Source organism: Rana temporaria, chromosome 7 (genome assembly GCF_905171775.1).
Source record: "Rana temporaria chromosome 7, aRanTem1.1, whole genome shotgun sequence".
NCBI lineage: Eukaryota > Metazoa > Chordata > Amphibia > Anura > Ranidae > Rana > Rana temporaria.
Window position 1 is genome coordinate 37,163,661 of NC_053495.1, and position 12,802 is coordinate 37,176,462.

Genomic DNA, 12,802 nt, shown 5'->3' on the forward strand with positions numbered 1-12,802 from the left:
TTTATCTTCATGCATTCTATGCCTAAAAAGTCTGCTGTGTGTAGCATCCTCCCCAGCACCCCCCTAATACTTACCTGAGCCCCATTTCTGCCCAACGATGTCCACAAGTTCCTCCGCCATCCGAGACTCTCCCTTTTCATTGGCTGAGACATGGCAGCAGCGGCATTGGCACCCACGGCTGTCAAAGTCAGTTAGCCAATCAGGAGAGAGAGGGGATGGGGCCGAATGGCAGCTCAGTGTCTAAATGAACACATGGAGCTGCAGCCCAGCTTGGGTGCCCCCATAGCAAGCTGCTTGCTGTGGTGGCACTCAACAGAAGGGAGGGGCCAGGAGCAGCAAAGAGGGACCAGAGAAGATGAGGATCTGGGCTTTTCTGTGCAAAACCAACTTCATAGATGAAGTATAACATGTATGGTTTGTAAAAAAAAAAAAAAAAAAAAAAAAAAGGAGGAGAGAGAGAGAGACTTTACAAAAAAATAAAAAAAAACTTGGAATGGCCTGGCGTTTATGGGACCCAAAATATACCGATTTAGGTGGCATTTCAGTGGCCATGGGTCAAGCAGAGTGGGGTGAACTTTTTTCTCTGTAGGCAGCCTAAAGGGCCTCTGCACTCAACCCACACTAGAGGCTGTTACGCCAATCAACTTTAAAGTGCATCCAAACCCTAAAACAAAAAATGAGAATTCATTCTTACCAGTCCTCAGAAAATATGTCCTCATTAGTTTTACTTTTTACAGCTTTTTTTACCTCCATATTCATTTGCCAATTTGGCGAACATACATATCAATGCGTACTCATCCTTTTCAGTCCAGCCCGTGTAGCTATATATATATATATATATATATATATATATATATATATATATATATATATATATTTTTATTTATTTATTAGGGCTGTAACTTTTAATTAATCAATTAATCTTTAATTTTTTTGATCGATTAAAATTCTTTTGATTGGTACTCACCTCTCCGCCGGCTTCTGGGCCTTCAGGGAGTTCTGTCGGAGATCCGGTGACGTCACGGACACCGGCGGGGCTTGCCGTGTCCATCTGAAGGGCTCCTTTGCTGTGCCTTCATATCTGCATGCCGGCGGGACCTTACTATCTGCCGCACGCAAGGTCTGTTACACTTCCCTCTATCAACCTGGGATTCTACAACCATCCACTGGGAGTTGTGATAGTTCCCTTCATGGGACATCTACATGCCGACGGACTGATGTTAACCTCTCCTCATCTGGATTTAGCAGTGGCATTGTTGTACACATTTTTATACCAGTATCATACTTAGCTACATGTTTTTATGACTGCTTTTGGTACCGTTTGGTATTACTCGCACCATTTTTACAGTTTATGGAGCTACATCGATTTTAACTCCAAGGAGATCAGCTAAAAGTAGTTGGATCTGTATGTGCGTTATAATTAATCGAAATTAGTCGATTAAAAAAAAAAAAACAGAATATATATATATATATAAAATCAAAACATGTCTACCTTTGTTTATTGCCATTACTAGGGTATAGATAGTTTACAAAGGAAAGAAGATGGTCTGTTCTGTCACTTAATTAACCAATTAGTAACAAAGATACTGCATTTTTGGCAATAATTAAAATTTTCTGTACTTGCTGAAAATGTTTTTGGTCTGAAACCTAATTCAGGCAACCACATCTAAAAACTGGTAAGCTGCAATAAATTACATTTTGGTTCCCCTTGAATCCCAGTTGGACCAGGTTAATAATTGAAGACGTAGTGACCCCTCTTTTGTCCTAGCTAAGGCAGTGTTTATCTGGTAAAGTGGCAGAAAGATAGAATTGAGTTTGGAGGACAACAATCACCTTTAGGATGTGCGTGTTTTTGTGGAGATGGTTTAGGATGCAAAATACGACGATAGTACTTACTCTGCCACCGTGCTGATTCGCTCTTCTGCTGGTCCTCCCGATCCTTGCACTGGGTCTGGAAACTGGCTTGCAGAGTGAGAATTTCCTTCTCATAATCGGACGCAGTTTTCTTCCAGTGTTCCAGCTCGAGGCGCACCTCCTGCAATTCACCCTGAAGCTCACGTATGTCACCTTCTCTTTCATTGGCTACCTGTTCAGACACATGTTTCAGGATGGCAATCTCTTCCTGGGCATTCATCAGCTCTTCCCGGGTGCTGGAGATCTCATTTTCTTTCTGTTCCCGCAGGATTTCTATCTCTTCCTGTAACCTATGCAACTGAGCTGAATCAATAGAAATAGTGAACGTTAATCATATAAAACCCTGACCATATTGTGTGTCAGAAAAGCAAACTGTGGGAATACATGATATGCACCTTTTGGTTGCTCAAGAATATATATTTGTACAGGTACCAAAAAAACATAAGATTATCTTTAGATAAAACAAGTTCAGCTATATCAGAACAATCTTATGCCTATGAGAAAACACAGAAAAACAGGAGTCAGAAAACATTCAATCACTATATTTCCAAGAGACCGAGCACTCTGCGATTGCCTTGCCCACCAAGCCTTCATCTTTACACATACAGTGCCCAATTATGATGCATGAAAACAATAAGAGCAAACCCGCAAATCCAACTACCTTATGAAAGCCATTGGAGCCCCCAAACATGGTAAGTAAATATCTCTTTTGAACAGTAAATGGCAATGAACGTCCCTAGTGGAAACTGATAATTTAAGACAAAAGACAATCACCTAAGCTGCCTTCTGAAAAGCAGACATCACCATCTGCAAGCCATCTATGGAGACATCCGACAAATCAAAGCTGTTGCACAACACAAGCAATTCTAGTGCAAAGAGTTAAACATGATAATGTATGGAGTGAATTTACTTTTTTTCCTGATTTTTGTATAAAAAAAAACAGAAGGAGCGCTTGAAACACTAAAGATACTGCACTGACCAATGGAGTTGCATAGATCAGAGTTTTTCATGAGTCCTGAGAGTACACAGAGACCGCTTTTTCGAACATCTTTATCATTCAAACTAGCTAACCTACTTACTCCAAAAAGCAATAAAGTTCTATCTTTTATTTGACTTGATTTCGGCAGAAATCAGGCAACATTATCTTTAATACCTTGGAGGTTCTGGATCTGCTTGGTGGAATCTTCAGCCTGTTTTCTACTGAACGTTCTTTCTTCTTCTAGGAGTGCTGAAAAGACAAAATCTGCATTAGAATATCAAAAGATGAAAAAAAAAAAAACACACAGGTCTTGCCTTCCCTAAAATAAAATTCCAAGATAAATGTAATTCCCACAACTCTGATACAAGGAGAATGCTGTACACCTCAGAACTTCTCAAGGTGCTAGAGATGGGAGGTGGCCTCAAGAGGCGCTAGGTCTGAGGCCACCTTTCATCTCTTACACTTTGAGCCATTCTGAGGTATGCAGTGTTCTTGCACATTCTTACAGAATTCAGGCCTGCATCTTTCTTTGAAGGGGCGTCCACCAGCGCCATATCAGCCATATCAAATGTGCAAGAACAAAATCTCAACCAGGAACCCCAATCTCACCTTGGAGTTCTAAGCATTTCTGTCGACTAGTTTTGGCTAGATCCTGGGCTTCGGACAGTTCTTTCCGCAGCTGCTGGATCTCGTGTTTTGCATCATTAGTGCCAGATTGTACATGATGTATCTCATCTGGAGGAAAAACACAACAACATCTTATGACTTTACTCCATCATAGGACCAAAAGCACGAAGCTACACACCGAAAGAAAAAAAGGTGAGAGTGAAAGGGGATTGAAAGCAAAACTAGAATCAAGTCAATCTGCTGCCCCCAAGAGCTGCTCCAGTTCAGTTTGACACAACCGACTAGACTTGTTATAACTAAAAATTCACTTTTATATGCAGATGTAGCCTTTAGAAAAGCATTACAAATGAACCTGCTGCCCTCACATTTAAGGTTTAATATTTTAAATTTCTGAAATACTTAGGTGTGGATGGTTGTTCTAATTCAGCAGCTCAACTTTTACTCCCGTTTTTATGAATCAGCTCAGGTGTTTAGAATTACAGGGGGATAGCCAACATATGCCATCTGTTTTCTAGTTTTCAGTACCAATGTGCCTGTGGTAAGACCCTTTGTTTTTATTGCTCATCCGACTTGTCCTGGTAAACATTGTTACCAGGACAGAGCGAGGAAACCAAGTTGTTACTAGACTTGGAAAGGAGGGGGCACATGTTCCAATTACCAATGATAACTGTAAGAGGGAGTTTGCCTTACTTTGTAGAGATCCCACACTGCCTGTTGTGTTTCAAGTATGGAGGCAATGGGCAATCTCCTTAAACCCATAAGCATACATTTCTTATACTGCAGCATACCAATTCTTAGATGAGGATAGCTACATTAGTTTACTTTTATGGCTCGCTTTCCTTTAATTTTGTTCTTGTGAACCAGTCCGTAAGCCTGTTTTTCAACAGAACAGAGGCTCTCCTACAAATGTAGCAGGTATATGGTTGTGTGATTGTGCCATTTATCACCGATAGGGGTGCTTTCATTGATCAGCTTTTATTTAGTCATGTAAAATGTTTATTCCAAAAGAAAAACTGCTGGTGTAACTGCAGTGTGAGCTGGAGTTTGGCTTCAAAATGCTATTCCTTCCAACACTCCCCTCCCTCAATGCTGCTGTCCTCCATTATCCAGTGTGAGGGCAAAGGGAAAAGCCGCCCCCAAAAAAAAACCACAGCCACCACATCAATGGAATGGGACACCCTTTATATTTTACAAAATGGGTTTTACAACCACTTTAAGACTTTACCCCAGGAAACTGAGTTTTATCATTTTACCTCATCCTTTAAACACTTTGATCTGACAGTGACTTTTAAAAGGTAAGGACAATACCATTGTTTAGCACAACTGTCAAAATCAGGACAGAAACATTTAAGCATTTTGACCAGTTGGGAGCCACATGTTTTTTTTTTTAGAACAATTAGAAAATGTGAGGGAATACAAGCAGAATGCCTACCTTTGAGTATGGTAACTTTATTAAGTGATTCGTTCAGCTCTTGCTCATCCATTTGGCCGTCTGTAAAAAATTAAGTGTCATGTGATTAGCTATACAAAAAGCACACAATCTTCATCATACAATAAGCCTCCAGATTGCACACCACTTTACAAATTTACAAGCAACAACAAAAAGCGTAACACAAGATAAAATACAAGTCACAACAAGACAGACAACATGGAGCTCCCTGCCCAAAGGGCTTACAATCTAAATGGGAGGACAAATCAGATATATTAAGGAGCCAGGAGGAATCCATAGAGGTGCTTGAAAGAAAAGTGTATGTGCTGCCCACAGCAACCAGCCTTTCTACTTTACAATAACATGCTAGTACATGGGGTGGCAGAACCTGGTTGGTTGATATGAGCAATTTCTCCACTTTTAAAGCATATTCCAATACCACTAGTAATTTGGGGGAAAAAAAGGTTTCATAAATGGCCCACTGAATTTTGTTTAGAACAGGAAATGACATCACTTCCTTTGATGGAAAAATCTTCCATGCTTTGATTTCTGACCAAACATACAATAGGACTGTAAAATGTTTTTGCAAAGGGAAGAGGTATAAGTGCAGGTACAGGTCTCCTGTCTCTAACACAAAACACAAGTGCAATATTCACAATATATTCTACTGCTTGATTTCATCATTCAGAAAATGCAGCACATGTGAATAACGGCACTGAAGCTCTGAATTATGCCCATCAAATCATTACCATGCATAATACTCATGATTAGTGTTTTTGTGATTTGGGAACATAATTTTGACTTAAAAAAAATATAAACAGATGTAAAACAGACAAAATAAATGATTAGCATCCAGATGTGCTTCCACAACTAGACCACACAATGTAACAGCTGAGTGCTTATTACACTGACACACTTATACCTGTAGTGTCGTCACTGCTTTTATCCTTGCTAGGACTGAGTGTATCTGATAAGTCTGAATCTCTCACGTCTACCGGACTCCCTACAAAAGTCACAGATAAGAAACAGTAAACTCAGTTTTATATACGGGCGTTTTACAATAATTAGGTAATCAATAACTTTAATCAATATACTTCTATGCCAAAAACCAAATTTACCTTCTCAATGCTTTAAGAGCTCATTCATTTGTGCATTCAACTAATCTTATTGACCCTGTGAATCTGAATTGATAGGATTGAAATTAATTATATGCCCTGCCTACCAATGGGAGGGTCTGGATCAGCAGTCAAAAAGGGACCTCACCTGACCATACACACTAAATAAAGATCAGCTTCTTGCATTCCAAATTCAGCTCTGAGGAAGAACGGACACCCCTCGAAATGCGTCAAATCATTTGTCAACAGACCACGCTGGGTGGAGCACTAAGTGAAGTCGTATTTTGCTTGATATCGGTATTCGCCTGCGAGTATAATCTTATATGCTTTAACAATAAATTGTCGCAAAGGTAATGCGCTAGGCTAGTGCGCCCTCTGTTCCTTTGTTTATAGAGTGCCACAATGCAATGCCTGAGCTTCCTGTACCTGCCTAAGGCCTAGCAAATTTCCTGGTGGAATTTTGCGAAGGATCATATCTAGGTTATGATTACTAACAGTTTGGCACGGAATAAGGCTGGGATATAACAGCAACACCCTTTATGTTCAAGTGACCATTGTTGAAGGTACAGAAAGTGATGGAGGGGGAATTTCTTTTTGAGCCATCACATGTACAGGAGATTAGTGGAAATCTTCCAATGTTTGTTATTTTAGAATTGATCCCAGAAGGACTACCCCCTTGCTGTGGAGAGACCTTATCTTACTTTGAGATAGGAAGTAAAGGGAGATCTTCCTGATGGAACATAAAAAGGAGAAAAAAAAAAACCCATATAGGGTAGGAAATACTAAAGACCGCTATCTAATCAAATTATACATAAAGTTTCAGCAAAGTTTACTGTAATGGGCTAATGATGCTGGATTTCAGGTGTATTCAGCTTGTGTTTGAGGGCCCGTTCACTCCAGAACGTGGTTCGGGAAAGGAGAGTTCCCCAAGAATTCCACAAATTACATTCAAAATGCACAGAATTTGCGATCAGCTGAGGGTGTCAATACATTGATAACATCTCAAATGTCCATCGCAAATGCAGTGAGTTTTCAGTCACCAAAGCGATTCAGCCCGGGTTCACACTGGTGCGTTTTGACATGTCAAATCGGCGGCAATTGCGGGCAATGGTACCGTCCTAATCGGTGCAACGCCGCATTTGCGGCGCTGCACAGATTTCAAAAAGTAGTTTTTGTACTACTTTTTGCGATTTCGGCTTGCGATTTACATTAACATCTGTACGGCTTCACTCCCGCAGCCCAGTGTGAACCTGGGCTTACTCAGTTGCCTCTTACAGAACAGATCATGATCCGCATATCAAAGCAATCTCATTGTTGGAAGAGATCAGTCAGGAGAAGGGTACAAAAAAAAATGTCCAAGGCACTAGATACATCACAAAACACAAGACAAGGGGAGAAACTATGGCACAACAGCGACATTACCAAGAACTGGATGTCCTCCAAAACTGATGAAAAAAAAAAAAAAAAACAAGAAAAAATTGTCCCAGGAGGCTGCCAAAAGGCCTACAACCACACTGAAGGAGCTACAGGAATTTCCAGCAAGCATTGGTTGTGTACGACATAAGACGACAATCTCCTGTATTCTTAATAAGTCTGGGCTATGGGGTAGGGTGGCAAGACAGAAGCCTGTTCTTATTCAAGTGTTACTAAACACACAACAGTAAAAGCAGACTGTATATGCAGTAAAGCATGCTTGTTATACTCACTTTGGAACCTAAGGGGTTAATCCTCTGCATTGTGTAAAAAGGCTGTTTGAGCCCGTCTTCTCTGAGACTCCCCTTCTTCCACAGACCCAAATTCATCTCCTGATAGAACAGAGCCTTTGACTCTGAGCATGCTCTATTTGGGGTGTATTACTAGAGTTTTTTTGTTGGGAGGGTGATCAACACAGGGCCAATCAGCACTGTTCAGACAAAGTCAGGAGTCATGCAGCCTCATCAGACAATCAGAGGAGAATGAAAACTCCTCCTAAAAGCTTTAACCAGTGCTTGGCCAGACACAGATAGAAGTCACAAGACTGCTGTATACTGCTGATGAGAAAAAGGTATTTACCAGTTTATATTTACTAAAATAATTGCATTTCCGTGTTCTGTGGAAGATCAGATATAGTGAATGCAGAGTCCTGGGTTTAGTAACACTAAGAAAAACAAGCAACAAAGTCCTGCTAAATTTTGCAAAAACCTACATAAAAGTCTGCCAAAAGCATGTGGGAAAATGTGAGACCAAAAATGTACTTGTTGGCCACTATCCAAAAAGCATGTTGGCACAAAACCAACATGGCACATTACCAAACACACACCATACCCACAGTGAAGCATAATGCTTGGCGGCAATTTTCCTTCAGCTTGAACTGGGACTTTAGTCCAGTCAATCGGTGAATTTTGGCACAAAATCTTCAGGCCTCTGCTAAAAAGCTGAAGAGGAATTTTACCTTTCAGCACAACAACCCAAAGCATACCTCCAAAAAAACAAAAGATTGGCTCCACCGGAAGATGATCAAAGCTTTGGAACTGCCCAGCCAGTTGAATGAAATTGAAAATCTGTGGGAAGACCTGAAGAGGACGGTACACAGAAGATGCCCTCGCAATCTGACAAATATGGAGTGCTTATAAAAGAGCAGGCAAAGATTCCCAAGGCACGATTTGCTCCTACCCCAAAAGACTGAATGCTTTCACAAAATAAAGAGATGTTTCAACAAAGTATAAGTTTAATGGTGTGCATACTTAATGTGGAGGTTCACCCAAAAAAATCAATTTTTAACATTAGATTGGGCCCAATTACGGGAAGCAGAATCGGGTGTTTTGATTAAAATAATGCAGTACTTACCTTTGAGATAGATGTTCTCCCGCTGCTTCCGGCTATGGGCTGCGGGACTGGGCGTTCCTATTTGATTGACAGCCTTCCGACCGTCGCATACAGCGCGTCACCAGTTTCTGAAAGTAGCCGAACGTCGGTGCGCAGGCGCCGTATAGCGCCGCACCAACGTTCGGCAACTCGTGACGCGCTGTATGCGACCATCGGAAGGCTGTCAATCAAATAGGAACGCACAGTCCCGGAGACCATACCCGGAAGCTACGGGAGAACATCCATCTCAAAAAAGGTAAGTACTGCATTGATTTTAATCAAAACACCCGATTCTGCTTCTCGTAATTAGGCCCAATCTAATGTTAAAAAAATATTTTCGGGTGAACTCCCGCTTTAATTCAACCAAATTATTACACCTTTAATTTCTTTTCCTCTTTAAAGATTTGTTTGTTTTGAATTGTACAGATTATAGGTCACAATAAAGTTGGAAATAATTCTGAAGTGATTTTTTGTTTTGTCTCAGGGGTGTAGACTTTTTATATCCACTGCCATAAATAAACCAAGCTCAATCGAATAAATGCTGCATTTTTAGGGAAAATACAGTACGTGTGAAGTTACTTCTATAACCAACTGAGTTTGCCTTTGAGGGAGGCATTCTGATCACACACAAAAAGATATTGGATCACAATTCAAACATTTCTAAAATCAGATTGTGTACAGAGCCGACGTTCCCATTTAAGTGAAAGCCTCGTCAGAACATCCATGTGGATTTTCCCTGCTATCTTTACAGATGGTACTCATCCAGCCGTACGAAGCACACTGACACCAATCCTAAAAAATTTGCACCATTCTGAAACATAATACTTGGAAGCTTATGTAATGTAATCATTTGGTGTTAACAATCCTGACCAAATAAGGATCTTATAATCTCACAACCCTGGAAAAAGTTTGGAAACAATGTATGAATGAGAAAGAAGATTGTATTTTCGATGAGCAGACACTTAGTTAAAATGCCGTATTGATCCTAAAAGTAACCAGGTCACTCACTAATCCAAAAATCACACATACTTTCCTTTGTGGCAACCCAGTGCATTCTGTGGCTGCTCCCAATGACTAGTACACTACTAGAGGAGGGAGCAGGTATTACACACATCTGGGAAGTGTCAGATAACTGTAGTTGCTGGGGGATTAGCAAGGCAGTGGAGTTCCAAGACATGGGCCACAGAAAAGGGGAGAATAAAGCATCTCTATTGTGTTCTTGGTTCATTTTAATGTGCTGCGGTTTCTCAAACTCTACTTTTGCAACCAGGAACATACCTTTTTTTTATTTTGTATTACTAAGGATATGTACAGTGTCATAGTGCAAGATAATTGTACATACATTGAGTAAACTTGGCATAATCTCGCAAAAATCCTATGTCCATTGAACTCTCGCCTGACATTCATTGGCTGACCTTCCTCAGGGAAAGAGTGGCTTGACCGGGTTGGATATTCCTAGCAGATGACTATTGTTGTCTTCTGCAATAAGTTTGTAACAGGTCAACAATACTTCCCATGAAGCCACAGGTCTACAACTCTGTGGAAGGATCTGCCATTGGATAGATCTTTAAATGTTGGAATTAGATCTTCAAACATCAATAATTACCGCATATTGCAGGTTATACGATGGAAGTATCATAAGCTCAATAATGGCATGCAATGCCAAGCCTCGGGTTTCCAAAGCGAGCAAAGTCCTTTCTTGTATTAAGAGAGGGATGGACTCCAGAGACAGATATATCATTTTGCCCCTGTATAAATCATTAGTAAGACCTCATCTGGAATATGCAGTTCAGTTTTGGGCCCCAGTTCTCAAACAGGATATCAGAGAACTGGAGAAAGTGCAGAGAAGGGCAACCAAACTGATAAGAGGCATTGAGGAGCTCAGCTATGAGGAAAGATTAGAAGAACTACATTTATTCACTCTTGAGAAGAGGAGAATAAGGGGGGATATGATCCACATGTACAAATATATAAGGGGTCCATATAGTGAACTTGGTGTTGAGTTATTCACTTTACGGTCAACCCTGAGGACAAGGGGGCACTCTCTACGTCTAAAGGAAAAGAGATTTCATCTCCAAATACGGAAAGGTTTCTTCACAGTAAGAGCTGTGAAAATGTGGAACAGACTCCCTCCAGACGTGGTTCTGGCCAGCTCAGTAGATTGCTTTAAGAAAGGCCTGGATTCTTTCCTAAATGTACAGAATATAACCGAGTACTAAGATTTGTAGGTAAAGTTGATCCAGGGTAAATCTGATTGCCTCTCGGGGATCAGGAAGGAATATTTCCCCCTGCTGTAGCAAATTGGATCATGCTCTGCTTGGGTTTTTTGCCTTCCTCTGGATCAACTGTGGGTATAGAGTTGGGTGTATGGGATTGCATTGGGTTTGTTTATTTTTTTTTTTTATTTTTTTTTTGCGGTTGAACTGGATGGACTTGTGTCTTTTTTCAACCTAACTATGTAAGTGATGTTGTTAAATCTCTCTTTTTCAGGCTTTTGCCCTTTTACTTTCACCTGGTAATTCTGCAAATAACGGTGTCCCCGTATGGCTACGGTGACTCCTCTACTGTATTTATGGGGTAAGTCATGGTAGCAACCCAGGCTGGTGTACGCATCTAAGTCAGCAATGAATAAGCACTTTGTGTGAAACGCGTTTGCTGAACAGTTTGGATTCTTTGTGTATCATGTTTTTTTAAACCTTTGACTCTACAATAAACTAACACATTTTCCTCATCTCTGCACGTGCTGCCGTTTCTCTTTGTTGCATGGTCTACACGTCTACTTTTTTTATGTCCAATATATAGGGCATGGGGGGGGATTAGTATTTTACATTAGTGTTTCGCTTTCTGTTCAGTTCACTGGAAGTAACAAGGACACGATTTCTGACAAGATCAAAAATGTTCTTCCCCTGAAAATTGAACGAATAAAGCCACCACACCCACCGATAAGCAGCAATATATTTAAATGCTGTGTTCTTAGGTTTAGTTGGACTTTAAAGCAGGTGACTAAACGAAATAAAAAAAGGCAATACATGCACATTTACCCATGTTTTTTACTGCAAGTACAGAAAAATACCAGTCAATCCTCAAACAAAAATTTGCAAGCTCCTAAGGTAACATGCACTGTGCTCCATTGAAATCTCAAGCAGTGTTGTCAGTCCTGCCCAGTTGTTCTTTGTGAACTACAGAACACTCCCTAACCTTCCATGAGAAGAGGGATGAGAAGCCCCAGCATTATTGCACAGGGCTGACAACACTGCTTGGGATGTCAGTGAAGCAGAGGCAACATGGTCAGTTCAAACAGGTAGTTGGACACGCACTAGATGTTTGACAAAATAGTATGCAGTTTTTTAAAAGAGAAGCATGGCCAAGCTTCATACATCTTTTGTGGGTCACAGGGGTTCAATTACTTGTGCTTTCCTGGGCTCCATAATCAGCCGACTGTAAACGAAAGCATGCTGGCATCACAGAGCAGCTGCGCACTCCCGAAGGATCCCGACAATGCCAGGTTTCACCCAGATACCTAAATCGTCAATTACCCTCTCAGTGTGCATTTGAGAAACTGAGCCAGGTCAGTACTCCAGTGAGTGCTGGAGGAGCACAGCAGAGAGTGGTGACTGACAGGCACCGCTCTGTTTAGAGTGGACCAAGAAGTGAATGATCAGCGGTCATGTGATCGCTCACTTCTACGACTTTGGCCCCTTTTACACTGGGACGGGAGGCACGGTGGCGGTATATAACCGTTGGAATTGTCGCGAGATTCGGCCGTTAGCGGTGCGATACTAACCCCCGCTAGCGGCCGATAAAGGGTTAATGCCAGCCCGCAATGCGCCTCTGCAGAGGCGCATTGCGGGCGGTATTACCGCGGTTTCCCATTGTTTTAAATAGGAAGGAGCG

General features: G+C 41.1%; 1 protein-coding gene across 11 annotated transcripts in view; it reads right to left on the minus strand.

Annotated features, from left to right (window-relative positions):
- LOC120945227 (sarcolemma associated protein) overlaps positions 1 to 12,802 on the minus strand; it is a 159,630-nt gene that overhangs the window by 12,507 nt on the left and 134,321 nt on the right. For 10 of the 11 annotated variants that reach the window (XM_040359228.1, XM_040359225.1, XM_040359229.1 and 7 more), the window contains 5 exons: positions 5,872 to 5,952; positions 4,953 to 5,012; positions 3,503 to 3,628; positions 3,068 to 3,142; positions 1,897 to 2,217 (listed from right to left, as the gene is read on the minus strand). In XM_040359228.1, coding sequence (XP_040215162.1) covers positions 1,897 to 2,217; positions 3,068 to 3,142; positions 3,503 to 3,628; positions 4,953 to 5,012; positions 5,872 to 5,952 — 663 coding nt within the window. The remainder of the gene's footprint in view (positions 1 to 1,896; positions 2,218 to 3,067; positions 3,143 to 3,502; positions 3,629 to 4,952; positions 5,013 to 5,871; positions 5,953 to 12,802) is intronic. The other variant, XM_040359230.1, reaches the window with a different exon arrangement.